General features: G+C 38.6%; 1 protein-coding gene across 1 annotated transcript in view; it reads left to right on the plus strand.

Moving 5' to 3' along the window:
• LOC110159573 (adhesion G protein-coupled receptor L2-like) overlaps positions 1-20,869 on the plus strand; it is a 254,156-nt gene that overhangs the window by 58,094 nt on the left and 175,193 nt on the right. The window contains exon 2 of the mRNA XM_055151769.1: positions 5,184-5,406. Within this exon, the coding sequence (XP_055007744.1) occupies positions 5,202-5,406 (205 nt within the window). The 5' untranslated portion in view covers positions 5,184-5,201. The remainder of the gene's footprint in view (positions 1-5,183; positions 5,407-20,869) is intronic.

Genomic DNA, 20,869 nt, shown 5'->3' on the forward strand with positions numbered 1-20,869 from the left:
CCGGGCACAGCAGTTACCCGAGCACCGTCCAAGAGAAGGGGGCGTCCGGAGGGAGAAGGGGCATGTTCCCTCCAAGCCGGGATTCCTAGCATGATTTTGCACACATGAATAAAAATGCTTTCTAACTGGATGTAGACAAATTTTGCTCATATATTTGCGGAAAAAGTATAGACTGTATATATATAAATGGACATAGCTAGTCTGCAAGCCACTAAGTTCCAAATAGGAAGTGACCATGGGTGCACTTCCGCCTCCAATTCACTTTCTATTGAAAAAATGTGGCCCCTCTCTCTGCAATTGCTGCTATCAGGCTTCTCATATTAGTCCTAAAATATTCATATTAACTATGATCCTGGTGTTTTTATTTCGCTATCTCTGTGGCTCCAAATTTGCTCCTGTAAGTACTAGCCTCAGTGAGCTTCATTTTTCTGGAGCTGAATGCTTCGGGTGACATCACACTCTCTTAGTCCACTTCTTTATACAGTCTATGGGAATAAAAGTCTGTTTCAAGTCTGTTTTAAATCTTACCTGCCTATTCACAGCTTATTTTTTGTTTCCATATTTTTTTAACAATAATGATTGTAATTATTGTTTCCTCTACATTTTCATGAAAATGTCATTTTCGTCATCAATGGCTTTTGAGTAGTTTACTTATTCATTGTAAAACTTTCTTTAGCAGCAACATATTTCACCATCACTTGTCAAAAAAGCATCTCACCATCTCATGCATAATTCGGACTCAAATCAAAACGGAAACGCCACTTAACCCAATAATATGACAGTCTTGTGGCGTCTTTGTAATTTTTTCTTTTAATATCGCCTCACTTGATCGTTTGCTGTCAATCATTAGCCTTCAGTTAGCATTTTTTAGCAACACTGGCCGTGGGTTGATGTTGAAAAGAAAATGCATATCTAGGCCTGTCACTGTAACACATTTTGAAGACTAGATGATAATATTGAAACCAAAAACATAAAGCTGAATTATTCACAAAAAAGTATTAATGCAAATGTAAAATATTGTTAAATAATATTGAGCTGTATAAATAAAGAGCTGAATGTAACACTTAAAGGTGCACTGTGTAACTTTTCCTTCACCTTCTTGTTTCTATGGAGATGTCACTGCTCTGCCTGGAATGTTCCACAGTATGACATTAAACCGATCTACCTTAAATATATTCAATTACAGATGATTTTATAGCTGAAAAAACAGGCATTCTGACTGTGAGCGGGGTCACCTCTCCCCAGATCTGACCTGTAACTTGGTCTGGTTTGGTCTCCATGACGATAGAAAGGTTTTATGCCATACATTTGACGGACCCTCCACCAGACAAGTTACACAATAGGGCTGGTCGATTATGGAAAAAAATCATAATCAGGATTATTTTGGTCAATACTGAAATCACGATTATTCAAACCATTATTTTTTTGTTACACGATGCATTTATTCAACGTTTCTCTCTCAAAAAAACACTTTGTTATTGATAATTTACGCAAAACTTTCAAATTGAAGATAAATATAGGCTACAAATATGTACCTTAGAGCAGTTTTGCGAACTATAAAATGAATAAAATATACTTTGAATGTGAAATAAGGCATAGAAACACACAGAAGTATCCAAAATAAACTATATATCCAGCTGTTCTACAATCTCTGTATTTAAAATGTTATCATATTGCAAAAAAACCCTAAATAAATACCCATGATAAATACTGACCCCCCCAAAAATTGTTGTTTCTTTTACAATATATTGAACGATTAGTCGATATAGTAATCCTCATACCGATCCATTCCAGACTAAAGCTCTTCATTAGCCCATGTTGCACACAGCATTAGCATCTGGTGTCAGCAGCCACATATGACACTGAGTCTCCTCTCTGTGTTTGATTTCCGTAAGCTGCTTATCCGTCTGCCAAGTGCAGCTCTAACCTTTTTTTGATTTTTTTTTTTTTTTTTCCACCAGACAAAGAGGCATGCTTTTTTTTTACTCTTGATACGAGACTGGGGAGACAAAAGTAGTTCACAAAGCAGCCGTGTCCCTAATGGCGTCTTACCATGTTACCGGAGCGACCGTCTTTTCTGTCCCACTGGGGCTGCGGTAGTAAATAGTGGGGTGTAAATAGTGGAACTGAGATTAGTTGCAAGTGACATAAGTTGTGTCCTTGCACTTTAAGACTCAATTTTTTTTTTCCCCTGTGAAAGTTTAGGCTGCTTAAAGGCCCTATATTACGCAAAATTGACTCTTGTGAGCTTGAGGGCCTGTTTACACAAGAACGCTTGCGGGAATAAAAACGACATGGACGAGAAATGGGAGAACCAGTTGATGGTGGGGGAAGGAGTAGCTGATGAAAATGCGTGGCGTGAAAACTCCCGTATGTCCAAAGACGCCCTTGTTACTTTAAGTACGAACATACCCAATCGAATTCCATACACTTTTGGATCACCACATGCCCGCAGATTTCCTCCCGAAAACGGTCATCTAAATGTGGAATAAAAACTGAAGACGCAACGCCACTTTTGCGTCTTCTGTTCAGACGGTCATCATATAAACGTAGCCTCAAGCCATGTTTATAATGTTATCTCATCGAAAACATACTGGAGTTGTGTTTTGTTTCTTTCACACATATTTGAGTAATCCTTCATTATTAGGGTGACCAAATATATCCATTTACCCAGGACAGTCCCAGTTTTGAAGCCCCAGCAGATTTATCCAAAACCAATGATTCGTACCAGTTTTATGATACAAGAAATGTCCCAAGTGTCCCTATTTTTGACCAGTCTAGACCCGCCAACAGTAAAGAGAGGAATATACTGTCATTTGTTTTTGTTAAAATGCAGAAAATCGACCTTAAAAATGACCATTAGGCAAATGCAACGACAGAAGATTATCAGTTTAGCTGAGTCGAGAATGGACAATGCTACACTCTTTTCACAATTTTATTTATATCAACCCAGGTGTGTCACAGTTTTTAATTCAGTAAATCTGATCATCCTATTCATTATTAGACCATTTACATCTCAAAAACTCCAAAGTGCTGTATTCCACCTTGTGATGTCATTAAGATGTGGTTTTCAGGTTAACAGCCACTCTTTACCTTCAGTAGCTTTAGAGATTGGCAATTCCAGGGCTGAAATTATCTACATGATTCTAGTGAAGGTGTATGGATTTAAAAAACACAGTGGAGCACTTCCTGTATTACCACATGACATCACAAGGTGGAACAGAGTGTTTTCTGTCTTGAGAGAAAAGAACTAAATATGCAAAGCTTGTGAATGAAACAAAACAAAACTCGAGTTATAGTTTTTATGACGAAACAGGAGAAGGACTTTCAAGTTACATAGTGCAACTTTAATAATAGTTTAGTAAAATAGTTTAATATAATATAAATCCATTAATACTAGGGATGTGATAATAACTGAAATATCGTGATATCGTATTGTCAAAGATCTCACAATAATATCATGGACCATCACAGTATATTGAATTACAAGTCTCTTTGCTGAAATTTAGAGTTATGGTGCAGCAATAGCCAAAAAAAAATTATAGACGAAACTACATAGACCATGATCCTTTGCTACGTTTCCGTGCAGATTACATGAAGAAATAACTTATAAGCTTTTTGAAATCTTAGTTCTTTGGATTATGACAGAACCAAAAGCTGTTCAAGACATTTTAAGAGGAAAAAAGTTTTGTTTGTCTCTACAAAATATTGCAATAAATATCGAACCGTGTGATGTACATCGTGAAAATATCGTACCAGGAAATTTGGATATCGTTAGCATCCATTACATCCCTACTTAATATACATAACACAAGCCTAGTTTTGGCTGTCGACTTATGTTGATTTGAAAAGAAAAGTAAAATGGCAATATTCATCTCAAGTTAACAATTTTAATTTGCACTATTGAATCCCCCTTTGCCCTAATGCTTGCCATGGTGAGGAACATTTTGTACTAAGAATGTCCCTTTTTGTCCAAATATATTGCCAAACGACCATTTGTGAATAAGTAATGAAACCTCACCATGTGTTTACTATTTGCATGTTGGACAAATGGAGTTGCCACATTGGAATGTCCCATTGGAGGCCAAAATAAAATCACAAGAAGTCGAACCAAATGTGAAAAGTTTTGTGACACCAACTATCTTCGGAGGAACTAGAGGAACTTTGTGCTGGCTCTGCACTGATCTACACTGAATCAATCAAATGTTTTATTATTGGTCTGTCTTCATCTCTAAAGCTCAAAATGCTCTGTTCCACCATGTGATGTCATGAAGCGGTAGTTTTGAAGTTAACAGCTCCTTTTACCTTTTAGTTCAGTCGAGATTGGCAATTCCAGGGCTCAAAATATCCAAATGATTTTAGTGAAGGTGCATGAAGTTTAGAAACGCAAGGGGTGTAAAGATATACAAGTCTCAGGATACAATATCGTCACGGTATGAACCTCACGGTATGATATTTATTGCGATATCGTGGGAAAGCTTACGATATGGTGGGGAGGCTCACAATTAGGGATGTAACAATATCCAAATCTCTCGGTACAGTATTTTCACGATATACATCTCAAGGTACGATATTTATTGCGATATTTTGTGGAGGCTAAAACTGTTAATATGCTACTTTTTCCTCTTAAAATGCCTTGACAAGACTTAATCCAAAGAACTAAGACTTAAAAGTGCTTAGAACTGTAATTTCTTCTTGTAGTCTGCACTGAAATGGAGCAAAGGATCATGGTCTATGTAGTTCCATCAGTCTTTTGCTGCACCATAACTCTTAATTTAAGTAAAGAAACTTGTAATTCGATATATTGTGATGGTCCATGATATTATTGTGAGAACTTTGGCAAAGTGATATCACAATATTTTGTATGTTACATCTCTAAGAAACACTGTGGAGCACTTCCTGTATTGCAACATGACATCACAAGGTGGAACAAAGTGTTTCCATTTTGAGAGAAGCCTAAATATGTAGGGTTTGTGTGTTAAACATGTATGAATGAAAAAAAAAAAAAGCTTATGATGATGAAAAATAATGCATTATCACAAAATATTAAAGCATCCACCTTTAATATTTTGTGATATTGAATGAAGAAATATAAATATTGAAAGTTCACTGTATTCCAAATGCAAATATGTGCTGTACAGTCAAGGTGAAATGTCTTAAACCTCTTTTCTTTTTGTTTCCAGATGAGAAGATGACTGGTGATGCTAGTTGGAGGACCACTGATCGCTGACATCTCTCCAGCCCCGCTCTCTCCCTCTTCTTCTTCTTCTTCTTCATCATCCTCGCCGGTGTCCGCTTTAGACTTATACTTCATTAGCATACGACGCACAATGGCCTCTGCACTGTGGAGGTGTCCGACGCCCGCCTGCCTCCTGCTCCTCCTCCTCTGCTTTCACTCCTCGCAAGGTATGTACACGGAGAGCTTGTTTTATTTTATTACACCTTTTTTTCTCTCCGTCCTTTAATGTGGCGGAAAGCAGAATTATCAGGTATTCAAGAATGCACTTATTATGCATGTTATGAATAGGTTGAATTAATTAGCGTGCGCACAAAAGTGATGAAGTGTGTTTGTGGACCAAGGTTGCGAGGTTTCATAGTCATATTTAACATTGACCATAGTGTAAAACCTCTAAAGGAATATTAACCACACTTTTTATTTATTTATTTAGTGCTTCATTATTCATGTTTTGAAAAGCTGTGCAAAACAAAATAATAATGGGCGATTTTAGATGCAGCTCTCACGGACACACGCTATGCTGTGGTCTGTACAAGTAATGGTTAAAATAACAATGTGGAAAATCAGATTCACTGGGCCTTTACAATGTGAACTTAATGCTTGTTATGACCAAGCTCAGTTCTGCCCAAAATTGGATTCAAAAATTTCCATGTATTGATACTTTGCAGCTGATGTCATCAACATTCTCTGGGCGTGTGAAGCTAACTGAAAGCACTGCTCTATTTGAAGCTCTGATACTCAACACAAGTTGACCACACGCACCATTAGTCTACAGTTAATAATAAAAAAAATAATGCATAATACGTGTATTCCGCTTTTCAAGATACTCGGACATTTCACATGAAGAGACAAAGGCACACGAAAGAAATAAGACAGCGTTAATGAAAGGTGGTTTAAAGAGATGTTTTTCACTTAGTCACTCTCACTTTTTTCATGAAAATCAAACATCAAACACCAGTAGGGATGTTACGATATGGTTTTCTCACTATTCAATATGTATCTCAATACACAGGGCTCGATATCGATTTGATTTAGATACGTTTTAAGACACACAAAAAAAATCTCATGTAAATTTTTCTGCTAATGAGTATAATATAATAACACTACGATGTTAATGAAACATTGCATTCATTTACATACAATACATTACAATAGAACTCCTGTACAGTTGTAGTTTAGATGTGAACTGTTTTAGTTCATTTGGTTCAATGATTTACAGCTTTGAATTTTTATTCAGTGAAAATAAGAACAGAGCTTTCTCAGGCTATTTTATATTTTATAATATAGCCAGTCTACTTTTAATATAGAGTGGTAGGGGAGTTACATTATCAGACGTTTCCTTCTTTGATGATGATTTGATGATTTATTTTCCTCATGACTATCACTGCGTCACACGCCTGTGTGTCCAGCAGAGACAGTACGTAGCTCCTCCCACTCTCACCCCTACAATCTGTGACACACTGCACTCTCCCATCCTCTTTTGGGACACGCAAACTATATCGTATTACATAGCAATGTCTCAACAGACCATTTTCTGACTAAAACTTGTGAAATGGAGTTTAAGAAAAAGATTGTTTTTATCGCAAGTCACGGGTGCATATACGAGCGCATTTGATTAAAGCCGATGTAAAGCCAAAAGCAATTCTAAAGTATTTAAAAGTTCATATCTTTATCCCTGGGTCTATCAACATAAAATAAAAAGTGACTGAAAGATAAAACCCACCTCCGTTAGAATATTTCAGCTGTAAATCCCTATGGAGCTGTTTTCTTGCTGCATCTGAGAAGGACGCTGATAACAGTTTCTCTTACAGACCAAAATAAAAGACAAAACAGCGAGCATGGAGGTACTCGTGCATATCGACACATGTATCGAACTAACATGTGTATCAAATCATGAGACCAATATCGAACAACTCGGTATTATATCGAATATTGTTGCAACACTAATGACCAGGACTATGAATGCTCGTAGTGATCAGACATTCCTGAAAATGTGCTGTTTTAAATCCATTTGGTCTTAATATGTGTATTATGTCTCCATGGGAACTACTGACTATTCCACTGTATAGACACACACGTAGAACCACCCCCAATAAGATTTTGCTGCAGAATATCATTGCCTGTTTAATGCCGTACAGTGGAACATTCATATAATCTGAGATAGATTTTACCCACAGATTTCCACACAAACATCGATTTTTCAAAGTTTATTTATTTACTCATTTGTATTTTTATCTCAATCAGACCATTGCCTACCTGGGACACGAAACCCAGATGCCAGATGTGAGGAGCTGCCGGTGTCTGTCAGTGGTTTTTAATTGTTCGCCATGACAACCCTGGGCTCTTGTTGCGCAGCTTCCTTCCCTCACTTTTGATTAGCACATTTCGCCGTAATTACAAGTATTGTCACAAAACACTCCTGTCTGTTATATGCCCGTCAAAAGCAGTGATGTCGCTATGTCTCCTTAATGATCATGATTACGTTTTTTTCCCCTCTTTTCAGCGCCATTGTACCAAGAAACAAAGTAACCCAAAATTTCATGTCTGCGCGCCAAGCATTGATTACAGTTAGACATTGAAGCACATTATTTTAAGGGATCTCTTTTCAATTTGGACTTTGTCTCGTCCCGACTGTTTTTGTTCTGTGATAGATTTCTCTCCCGATTTTATTTTAAACATGACTGCGCTGTGCCTTTTGATGGATTGCGCTGGAGCAGGCTATCCCATTAGCTTTCAAGCCGAGTATTTTTGTGCATTAGGAATTTTCAATAATACGGAAGAGGCGGAATGTTAGCGAGGGAGTTGAAGAATAGTTTTTTGATTTGGCCCGGTCTGAATAGTCCAGTTGAATTGCTTTAAAAAGGACTTTGGCATGCACAAAGTCTCGGTGTCAGTTTTCACTTGATGCGAGCACTTAGTTCAGAGAATGCATATTTGGCCATCCGTCAATATTGAAAGAATCCAGGTTTGAATGAAATAAGCACTGATTCTATTAGGGCTGTAGCTGACCAAAGAAATTCTTGGTCGATTAAAGACATGTCCTGATGATTCAGAGAAACCAATAGCCAGATAAGTTTGACGATATTTTTGGGCCATTGTGTACAATTTACTACAAACTCATCCACAAACCACAAAACTTTAAAGGTCTTATATTACACAAAATGGATTCTTGTGAGCTTTAAACCATTTTATAATGTTGTTTCTTCATCACAAACAGACCTGGAGTTGTGTTTTGGTTCATTCACACATGTTTAACACACAAACCCTGCATATTTAGGCTGAGTTCTTCTCTCAAAACATTATAACATAGATCAGAAAATATTGTAATATTTTAAGAGAGCTGTGTAGTCACATTTTTACTCTAAAGTGTTTAAATTAATCTTTCTGTGCACACTTTAGGCTACGGAAGACAGATATTGGTAACTGATATATAGTCTCTCTCTAATTTATACCAGGAAAATGTGTATTTATGTGACGATTAAATTCATGATTCACTTCCAAATCTTTATCTAACTCATGTTGTGTCCTTGGGCAAGACACTTAACCCGAGTACGAGTGTGTTTGTGAATGGGTGAGTGGCTCCTTGATATAAAGTGCTTTGAGTGCCTCGAAGGTGGAAAAGCGCTCTGTACCTTGCTCTAGCTGCTGTTATCCCATATAAATCCTTAAAGCTGCACTGTGTAACTTTTCTAGTGGAGGGTCTGCCATCTGCTTGTCTCCACGGAGATGTTGTTGCTTCATCTGGAATGTCCCAGTATGGCATTAAATGTATCCATGTTCCTTTTAGTTAATAACATGGATTTTTATTGACTTAAAACTGTGCATTCTGACTGTGAGTGGGCTCGCCTCCCCACAGATATGATATGTAACTTGGCCCTGTGGCATCAGCGGCTGTTTACATAGTGTTAAATAAGTGTAATGCCATACTGTGGAACATTCCTGGCAACACAGAGAATGGAGAGAAGCTGGTGACGGACCCTCCACCAGAAAAGTTACACAGCGCACCTTTTGAAATCTGAACAAACTAGACTTAGGCTACGTTCAGACCGCAGCCTGAAGTGACCCGAATCTGATTTTTTCGGCCCTATGCGGCCTGTATCTGATCTTTCAATTACAGTCTGAATGAAACAGATCAGATCAGATTTTTTTCACATGTGACCCAGGCCACGTTAGTATGTGCTCCTAAAACCCATACATATCTGATTTTTTGAAATGCGACTTCAGTCTGAACGGCCAGGTCGCATTCATCCCACCTACACGTCAGACTCGGAGTCTAGTCAATAGAGGGAAAGCGAGGTTAGCGAGTTTATTAATATTTGGGGGGATCGCTGTATTCAGGCCAAATTGGAGGGGTCTTATCGGAACCAAGCAGTTTTTAAAATGATCGGTGAAGAAATGTCCGAGCGCGGCTACAGGCGGTCCTGGCTCCAAAGTCAATGAAAAATAAAGAGACTGCGAGCCAAATGCAAGGAGGCTAAAATCTCAAACAAATGAAGTGGCCGTGGACTTGTGACCTGTCCATTTTACGAAGAACTAGACCCTATTTTGGAAGACAAACTCAGAGTTAAGGCGACTTCCGTGTGATGTCGGCATGTCCTCCAAAGCACATGCAGGACACTTTTGGGGCGTTTAAAGTTCACACTGAAGATCACATACAAGTCGCATTTAATTGGAAACGAGAAAGACCTCGCAAAAAAAATCGGATTTCACAAAAAATCCAAACTAAACATTAAGCCCTGCAGTCTGCACGTAGCCTAATAAACACGTTGGTGACCAGTTAATCGACCAAATGGCGAAAAGACTACAGCTTTAGATTCCATCCACCTCCCACTCACCTTGGGCCGGTCTTGCCTCCAGGGCCCCCATCCGGGCTCTTGTGATCTGTTCCTCTGTATGCCCGCTACACAAACTCGACCTGATAATTACCTCCAGGAGAAAGGATAATCGCATTATCGTTTTCGCCCAAAACAGTCCCCGGTCTCTTTGAAATTCTCATTGACAGCTTAAATGAAAGTACTTTTTTTTTTTTTTCTCCTATCCTCCGTCCTCTCTCCTGGTTTGACTCGCGTGGCCAGTGGGAAAAAATGAGCAGCAGTCAGGGTTCGCCATCGACAAAAGAAGTCAATTTGCTCGAAATCAAACGGCACTGCTACGAGAATGAAAAGGCGAAATCATTTAATCTGCACACATACTGTTTATTTCAGCATTTTTATAACAAGTCGGTTAAATAAGCTTTGTGTAAGTAATTCAAGAGGAAGTACCACCGAAATAAAACCTTATGACGCATGCACTACTGTTATCAATTTCTGTTCCATCAATACAAAGTGAGTTAGCTCTTAGATTCATATGATGCTTTTATAATTCAGCTCTTATCTTATCTTCATGTTGTCTTAAAGCTGCAATGTGTAACTTTTTGGTTGAGGGTCCATCACCTGCTTGTTTTTGTGGGTTACTTTGTTTCATTAAGCAGCTCTGCCTTACTTTTATCCAGTTAAAGGTGGTTTTACTGATCAAAAATACCTAGAAAACAGACTTTCTGACTGTGAGCGGGGTCGCCTCTTTGTAGATCTGATCTGTAGCTTTAACTGGTCTGGTTTGGCCTTCATGAATAGAAAGGTTTAACTGTGAAACATTGCAGACAGATCAATAACATCTCCTTGAAGAAAAGTAGTAGGCCTGTCACGATAATTAATATATTTTGTGTAAGCGGGAAGATTTGGGGTATTTTTTTTGTGATACGATACGATTTGAGCTGTAAGGGGTTGAATAAGTACCGTATTTTACAGGCTATTAAGGTGCTCTGGATTATAAGGCGCACTGTCATTAAATGGTCTATTTTTGAACTTTTTTCACAAATAAACCACACCAGACTTTAAACGAAACAGAACCGTTCGATTGGTCAGTCGGACTTTGTTTGGCGTGTTCACGGTGACTCTGGGCTTTGTTCAATTGTGGCGTGTAGGGAGGGTGCTGTCTGGGACCGCTCGATTGTTGGCGTGTTCGCAGTGACTCAGTTGTGGCTAGAAGTGGCACATTGCGCTCGCTTTTTCGGTTCGTTCCTCCATTCCATTCCTCGTCCACGTGGAGTGATGAGTGCGGCTGCGGGTATTTTTCGCTGCGAGGTCGCTGTCTGCTCTGTACGTGTTTGCGTGCGCTGCGGATGGTGCGGATTTGTAATTTACTGAAGTCGTGCTGGGACACCCGAGTGGATTCGTGTATAGGGCGCTCTGGCTTGCGGGGCGCGCGGTCGTTTTTTTGATAGGGTTAGAGGCTTAAGAGCGCATCTAATAGCCCGGAAAATACGGTAATTTCTATGGCTCATTATCGGTTTATTCTGCGATTTATTTGTTACAGCCCAAGCCTTTTGAATGATACTGTCTATTTAAAAATGGTTTGCTGGGATTATCTTTTGTTATTGACAGTCCTACATGCTCCACTATTACCAACTTCTGTTCCATCAATACAAAGTGAGTTAACTCTTAGATTCAAATGATGCGTTTATAATTCAGCGTTCATCTGCTTATCTACATATTGTGATAAGAATGCTTATTAACAGCTATCATAAAAGTTTTAATTAGCATAGTCTACTATATTGGCTGTGGAAACTTGGGAATTGCAAGTTCTGGAAGAAGAGTTTGGTTGTTGCATGAAATATAATGCCACAAGTTTCCAAGAGAAACACTGCGACAAAATTGCACCATGTCACTTGTTTCCATGGGGATATGACAGTAGAACATAACTGTCAGATAAAGACTAGACGATCTACGGGTTAGATCTGTGGAGAGGTGGCATGTTTTTGAACTAAAATGCAGGATAGGTAAGTTAAATGGCATACTATGAAACACGCCAGCCAAAGCATGTACATCTCTATGGAGACAAGCAAGCTCTGCACCAGGAAGGTTACATAGTGCTGCTTTAAAACCATCACCACTGACAACGCTCAAGTTATTTGGAAACTGTCAAATGTTTATCTATTCAGGTAAAGGTACAATATGGAACTTTCTGAACGTGGCACGCCCATAATTCAGGACATTTTCCATAGATATACATTTTATGCAATATTGTGGAAGATTATTAGCCTGATTCATCAGCCAGTTTCACTTTGTGGAAACCGTCTGACCTCGCAGCATTAGGATTTGTTTGCTTGACGGTAGGTGGATACGTTTTTTATTTAACCAATCACTGCTGTTTGGTCGTGACATATCTAATGCACCAGATCTCGCAGGAAGAAGGGCAATAACGTCTTTCCCCTTGATAAAATTCACCAAACATTATCTTTTTTCTGACTTTAAATCCTTGATCTCAGGAATCGTCGCCAACACAAAATGTATGTCTTCGTCTACATCCATCTCGACCGCTTTGTTTACTGTTGTGCTGTACCACAAAAGACAGACGCTTGAGTTTGATGTCATGGCTTCAAAGCTCTTCGCTGTTTGGCCGGTGCGCGGTCTACAACTTGCAAGGTTCTTGTAATCTGTCTAGTTTATTCCAATTCCTAACCTTGACGCTGGAGAGAAATTAAATTGAGCGGAGGTACTAGGTGGCACGAGCCTGGTTAGAAGATTGCTCTGTAAAGCGTCTTTGAGTGTCCAAAAAACACTATATAAAACTGATGCATTATTATTATTAAGATTATAGCCAAAGGATCAAAGCCGTGGGAGCCAAAAGCCAAATAAGAGTCACGTTTGTGGAGACACAGACTCAATCAGAATAGAAACTCTTGACACAATAAAAACACCCAAAACGAAAAAACAGGCTTTTATTTGACTCAAAGTTGAATACTGCAGCTTTAAGTGTTACTGTTTATCTTCACATTCGTATTATCCATGCTCCATTTCCCATCCCTGTGCCAATATTATATAACCAAACTATAAAAACCCCACTTCCTTCGTGCCCAAACTAGGTCACACAGGTATCTTGTGTTTTTCATTTTTTAGCTCGAGACACTTCCGACCGCCCAGTCTGCACAAATGAAAAGAGACAAGCGCGTTTTCAAGAAAGAGAACGCTAACAAACAAAGGTGGGGTTAGTTCCTTGGTGCATACCTGCTGTGAATAGACCTGTACACGGTGTTATCATAGCCTTTAAAGTGAGGAAAAGGCAGATTTAAAGGATTAAGCCTCGTAGTTGGTGTCAACATTTTAGGCCTTTTCTGTTCAAAATGAGAGCTTTTGTATCCAGCCTTGCACAAAGCGGTGTTTAAAAAAGGAAGAGTTTTTTGTTGCTGTTGTTTGATATTTCCATCATAACTGTAAGAGAAGGATTAGAGGCTTGTTTGCTCAGCTTGGAGTTTAGCTATACATACAAAACAGTGGGTGCTTTTAGATCTCGCATTACGCATTTCCCATGGGTGTTGAAATTCTACAATGTCAACTTCAATGTTAAATTCTAAATAGTCAGCGTTTGGCAGAATTGATAATAGAATCTGAAAACATATCCAATTGTTTGTCAAGTTATGGCCAAGTCTTATATATTTTAAAATTCCAAACTCTCTATGACAGACACCAGTGTAGAAACTACTCAAGAATGCACGCTATTAAAATACTATCTATGCTACAAAGACGATTTCTCTGTATTCTAAGAAATACAGTGAGATACAAGGCCGTGGAAATGTTAACACTTTGCTTTTGAATGTTCCTAAAAATGACAAACTTGTATAACTTGCATTTGTTCAGTTATAAGGTGTTTTGTATGTTCGACAAAATGCATTGTTACTGAGAGCAGAGTCACGTGTCCACAGATCTGATCCATGACTTGGCTTGGAGGCACATACAGTACTTGTCTCCATGGAGATAATTCTACAAAAGTAATTATATTTAAGTAGCTCAAGTAAAAGAAGTTTATTTACCAACGCATTATGGTAATATGGTTTATTCTAGCCTGATGATGCTTCTGTTGTAGGGACTATTATAAGCTCTAAGGACTGTCCTCGATAAACTAGTACAAATTCTCTATGAAGTATCATAGTGTTTTTCCACTGATCTCAAGGTTGGCGGTTCAAATCCCACTTCTGATGTAGAATGGGTGAGTGGTTCTTTGACATAAAGCTCTTTAAGTGCTTTGAAAATGGAAAAGTGTTATATAAAATAAAATTTAAAAAAATTTGGCCATTTACTATACTATACATTGCAGGCAAAGCAAGAACATCTCCATGGGCACCAGGAGATTTGAGCGTTTTTAAGTTCAAAATTATGGAATTTCAAAATTATGTTTCATCAGATTTTGAATTTGAAATACCGTTGAATTTCTCACTTTGAATTTTTTTACTCTGAAAAAAGATGTTTGAATTATTTTTATTTAGAATTTTAGTTGCGTGTTTAAAATTCAACAGAAAAGAAAAAAACACGCCTTTTAAATATTCAACAGTCAAAATTCAGAGAGTAAAATTTGCAGCAAAGATCCAGTATCTAAAGCCTAAGTAATCGATCCAAAATGATCCTGTCTAACTTAGTAACATGCAGGAAATGGTGCAGTGAATTGATCTCAAAATGAGTATGGAAGAAAATTTGTTCCAATAGATTTAGAATTTTAAATCCTGCTGAATTTCTCACTTTGAATTTTTTTTAGCTCAACATGTTTGAATTATTTTTATTTTGAATGGCAGTTGATGAAATTTGAAGTGTACATTTGTGTTTTAAAATTAAAAATAAAAAAAAAATCACCTTTTAAATATTCAGCACAAATATTTTCAAGCCCTCAAATTCAACAGTCAAAATTCAGAGCGTAAAATTCGAAGTGAAAAAAATTTGCAGCAAAGATTAAAGATTTAATACGTAAGCAATCTATCCAAAGCAATCCAATCTAACTTAGTAACAAGCAGGAAATGGTCCAGTGAAGCGATCTGATTGGTCGGAATTAGCCACATCAAAACCTCATCTCTCTTATTTCTTGAGTGTAAACCCCGCCCACGGATAAGAATGGCCAATAGGAAACGGCCTCTGTCCTCCTCACACACGACACACTTCTGTCTTGGCATCTTGGGTCTTTGCTGTGAAAATTTTCGCTGCGAATTTTACACTCTGAATTTTCACAGCTGAATCTGAGGACTTGGAAATACAGTATATGTGCGGAATGTCTATTTAGAATTTGAAACCTATTGAAAAAGTGTAATTAAAAATTCAGCAACTCAAATTCAGAATAAAGTTTAAAAAATTCAAAGTGAGATTTCAAATTCACAATCTAATGGAACAAATTATCTTCCATACAAAATTAGCTGGTGTAAAAACCACATTTCCCAACGCTCTCAGTAGTTAACCTTGAAAAGTGCTTGATTTTTGTCTAAAACTTCCCCTCCACCTTTGTGAAGAACAAAGGGCCCAAACCATTCCTAACAAAACAGGTTATTTCTGTTGATTTAGTAGAGCCCAGCCCCCCACCGCGCTGCACACTCTCACTCAGGGAGCTCTTCCTGATTGGGGAAATATTCCACGTTTAAAATAGCTGCATACAAAGGCCGTAAAGGTTAACGGCGTGTCTGAGTACAGCAGTTATCTGTAGCGGTGGCATTGTCCTTACCCCACCCCCGTCTCTTTCCTCCTCCGTGCCTTCCCCTGTGCCAAGCTGGTATTTCCAAACCAGGGGGAAAACACCATTGTGCGCCGCTACACTGCAAAAACCAAATTCCAGCCAAGTCGAAGTCCCAAATGTTCTAATTTTGACTTATTTTGGCGGGATTATAACTATTGTAACTTAAAGGAATGATAGTTTTACACCAATTAACAAACAATTTACAAAGAAAAGCTGAAAAATGTGTTGAAATATTCTACTTTTTTCTGATCTGTGTCATAATGTTGTTTCCTTATCATACCTGGAGTTGTTTAGTTTCATTCACACGTATTTTAACACATAAACACTGCATATTTAAGATGAGTTCTTTTCTCAAACGGAAAACACTCTTTACTAGAAACATTTGTAGAATTTTAGTGTTAGAATTGCCAATCTCTACTGAACAAAAGGTTAAAGGTTGCTGCTACACTGTTTTGTGTAAACAGTGTTTTTCTCCTTTTAATGGTGACAATAAACAACTTAAAGGTCGTCTATTACACAAAATGGATTCTTGTGTGAATGCAGCACTGACAATACAAGCGTACAACTGTCAATTAAAGATGGTTGGATATCGATTTCAATTAAAAATGTATTCATTAGACTGCCCTGTTTTGTAGGGATGTAATGATATGCATCTCACGGTACGATATCTATTGCAATATTTTGGAGAGGACACGTATATAGGACACATTTTTGCCTTTAAAATACTTTGACAAGATTTTGGTGCGAATTATTTCCGTCATAATCCCAAGAATTCAAGTATAAACCTATCTCTTCATGTTGTCTGCACTGAAATGAATCATGGGATATGTAGTTCCTGATGTTTATAAACTGTTATAAAACCATGCATTTAAACAAAAGAACTTGTAACCACGATATTATTGAGACTTTTGACGATACGATATCACGATATTTCGGTTAATTAAATCGATTATGATTCTGAGTTTAGTATTTGATGCTTGTAAAGTGTGACAGTAAATTGAGGTTAAAGTATTAAGTATTTGGTAGTACAGTGGTCCCTCGTTTATTGCGGGAGTTATGTTTTAAAAATAACCTGCGATAGGTGAAATCCGCGAAGTAGTCAACTTTATATTGTACAATTATTATATCTGTTTTAAGGCTGTAAAACCCCTCACCACACACTTTATACACTTTTCTCAGACGGGACAGTTACAACCCTTTTTGCATCCACCACATCCGCGCAGTTTAGCACCACACCTGCCCGTTAACCCGAGATTATATCAAACTTTTGCGCTGCATACTCCATGGACTGAACCAAGACTCAACCAGGACTAAACCAGAACTGAAACAGGACTCACTGTTCGGAGGTGACTGCAGGATAAAGGACCGACGGAGAGCTCAGCACCTCACGGAGGTAAGCGCGGCAATTGCCCGATCGCACTTTGCGGACAAACTGCTCAGCGTTCTCTTCATACACTGTAAAAAAAACATGCAAAATTGCACAAAAAAATATCCGCAAAACAGCGAGACACTGAAAGGTGAACCCCGATATAGCAAGGGATGACTGTAGTAAGTATAAAGTATTTGGGAAGAAGACAATTGAAAACTACCACTACAAGACATCACAAGGTGGAGCAGAGCATTTTGAGCTTTGAAGATGTAGACAGACTAATAATAAAGCGTTACTCGAACATGTGCGAATGAAACAAAACACAACTCCAGCTATGTTTTGATGCGGTAACAGCATTATAACACGACTTAAAGCTCACAAGAGTCCGTTTTGCGTAATATCTGACCTTTAAGCTGTTTTAACTCGTCTGGGTATTTCAGTTTTTTGCAGTGTAACTCTCGTCTGGCTCCGGCCCAGTCTCATCCGGCCTGCGTTCCATTGATATGCTAGCCTAATGCATATCGGAGACTATGGGCGCATGATGAGTTGTCAGTGGGGCCGCGGGGAGCGTCACAGATGACTGGTCAATCTGTGCAGTGAGAACAACTCATCCGCGCCACAGAGACATTGTTTCAAGTGTTTGGACAAGAGCCGCTTCACTGTTTGTGGGTATAGACGTTTCACCTATTAGGTTGGACTACAATGGGATACAGGGGCAAGTCTGCGTGGCCTTTGTGCGAGACGCTAACTGGGAGTGAGGGCGGATCGAGGAAAGCGATGCCAAGTCGATATGCAAATAATCCTGTGAATCCCAGACCTCAACATGGTGCAATCTTGAGTGCAATTTTTGTTTTGCTGTAGTGTTAAAGTGCCTAGACTTGGACTTAGACTTAGACAAACTTTATTGATCCACAAGGGAAATTATTTGGACACAGTAGCTCACACATTACAATAAATATAATAACATAGAGCAAAAATATAAATGGTAATGATAAATTCTAAATAAGAAGCCAAAAAGATAGCAAGAGACAAGTGTGAAATAAGACATAATTATATAAATGTAAAGTATAAGTTAAAATAAAATAGAAAGATAAGTAATAAAATATAAACTCACAACTTTATACAAAGGTCATAGGAAGACAGTGCAAATATGACTTAACTCATTGTACTAAAACACAGTTAAGGTCATTATATAAAAACTGAAAGCATTTTTTCCCAATTTGGCCATTTTTAAGTTTTCAAAATGTACTTCATGGCTGGAAATCATTAGCCAGGTTGGCGCCACCTAGTGCCTCCGCTCAATTTCATTTCTCTCCAGCGACTAGGTCAGGAATCAAAATACATTACACGATTTGCAAGAACCCCGGAAGTTATAGACCACACACACCGGCCAATCAGTGAAGAGCTGTGAAGCCATGACTGGGTCCCTTTTGTGGTCCAGCTCAACAGTAAACAAAGCGTTCTAGATGGATGTAGATGAAGACAGACATTTTGTGTTGGCAACGATTCCCGAGATTGAAGATTTAAAGCCGGAACAAAGAGAATGTTTGGAGAATTTTATCAAGGGGAAAGACATTATTGCCCTTCTTCCTCCAGGATTTGGCGCATTATATTTGGTCACGACCAAATAGCAGCGATTGGTTAATTAAATAAAAGTACCCGCCTACTGTCAAGCAAACGAATCCTAATGCTGTGAGGTCAGACGGTTTCCACGAAGTGAAACCGTTTGATGAATCAGGTTAAGAGGTCATAGGGAGGCAGTGCAAATATGACTGGACTACTCATTTTACTAAAACACAGTTAAGGTCATTATAATTAAGATAAGATTCTACTAAAAAATAAAAGCAATTTTTTTCCCAATTTGGCCATTTTTAAGTTTTCAAAATGTACTTCCTGGTTGGAAATTATGACATCACTCATCACCAACCACTCTAAATTTTAAGACAACACCTTTATTTTTATTGTTACATATTTGAAAAAATAAATATGTTTCTTATGTGCAGATTGTGCTGAACTTTTAGATGGAATTCTTTGTTTATAGATGGAAAAAAAAAAAAAAAATGCATATATGTAATACAAAATGGATTTAAACAACACAGCAAGAACCTGTGCTGAATCTGAGCATTCATAATTCTGTTAAGGTGAGAATGATGAAAAACTGTTGCTTGTCACTGTTGCTTGTGACTAATTTTATGTGTGTGAGAGACAAAACAGCTCACTTATTATAGTTCCAACCAAGTCCGCTCTTTCTGATCCCACTGTGTTCAGATAAAGCTCAGATTTAGTCTAAGTTGAGTAACAGAGCCTCAGACAGAGCAGTGCTTTCAGCTTCAGCTTCAGCTTCACACTCCAGGGGAACGCTGATGACATGAGTATCAATTAGCAAAAAATAGTGGAGTGAAGTAAGAGCAGTATGCGGTGGTGTCTTATATTTTACCCAAATTTGCATAAATCACTCTAAATACACGGCGCACACTGTAAAAGCTCTTAAAAGTGAATTTCGCATAATCCGTCTCCTTGAACCCCGTAAACGAATGTCCAGTTGTAGGTTTTTACCATAAAAATATAAAATGTGCTCGATGATTGATTTTTGATTTCATGCATTTGTCCTAATACTCCCCTAACAGTTTCTGAAAGTACTTAATACATATGCATATGTACTTAACGTAATCACGAAAAGTACTTCTCCCTCTAAAATGTTTCGATTTTACTTCCAAATCCTCCCATTTACATTTGAGAGGGTGGTTCGTGATTAAACGCAGATGGCCGTTATGCGCCGTGTTTTCGTTTTTGGTTTTTGCTACAGTCAAATATTTAGCTCTCAGTCTCGCCGAGGGTCTTTATAAAATGATAAATAAGCGTGTTTAAGATTGAGTAAGGGGATGCTCCTTTAATAACTGCCTGAAATATTTGGGATGATAAGAGGACATGAAATTGAAATGAAGAGTCATATGAATGTGGAGGATCACCATTTCACTCCGAGGAAATGAAATGCAATCTCACCCTTGATGGGGTCAGCGTGGATTTACAGCACAGCCACAGCGGAGAGATGGAGTTTGGGTGAAGAGGCACAGACTCAAGGAGGGAGCGAGAGAGTGAAAGAGAGGGAGGCAAGGAGGGAGGGAGAGGGTGAGAGCGAGAGAAAGAGGGAGTGAGAGCACGAGAGGGGCGAGAGAGTACGAGAGGAGGAGGGAAAGGTATAGTGAGAACGAGAGAGAATGCAAAAGAGAATACGAGAGAGTGAACACGAGGGAGAAGGAGAGGGAGAACAAGAGAGACAAGAGGGAGAGAGTGAACAAGAGAGTGAACGATGGAGGGTGAGCAAGAGGAAGAACAAGAGAGAAAGAGAGGGAGAATGAGACAAAATAAGAAGGGGAACGAGAGAAAATGAGAATGCGAGAGAGAGAACGAGAGTATGAATGAGAGGGAGAGGCAGAACGAGAGAGAGAGGGAGAACAACAGGGAGAACAAGAGAAAGAACAAGAGAAAGAACAAGAGAAAGAACAAGAGCGAACACAAGAGGGAGAGAGAGAGAATGTGAAAGAGTGAACGGCAGAGCGTGAACAAGAGGGAGAAAGAGAGAACGAGACGGAGAATGAGAGAAAATGAGAAGGAGAGAGAGAAGGAGAAAAAGAACGAGAGGGAGAGAGAATGAGAGGGAGAATGAGATGGAGAATGAGAGAAGACGAGAGGGAGAGAGAGAGAATGCGAGAGAGTGAATGAGAGAGTGAACAACA

This window comes from Boleophthalmus pectinirostris, unplaced genomic scaffold, assembly GCF_026225935.1.
Source record: "Boleophthalmus pectinirostris isolate CB_2022bp ecotype Guang Dong unplaced genomic scaffold, ASM2622593v1 HiC_scaffold_16, whole genome shotgun sequence".
NCBI lineage: Eukaryota > Metazoa > Chordata > Actinopteri > Gobiiformes > Gobiidae > Boleophthalmus > Boleophthalmus pectinirostris.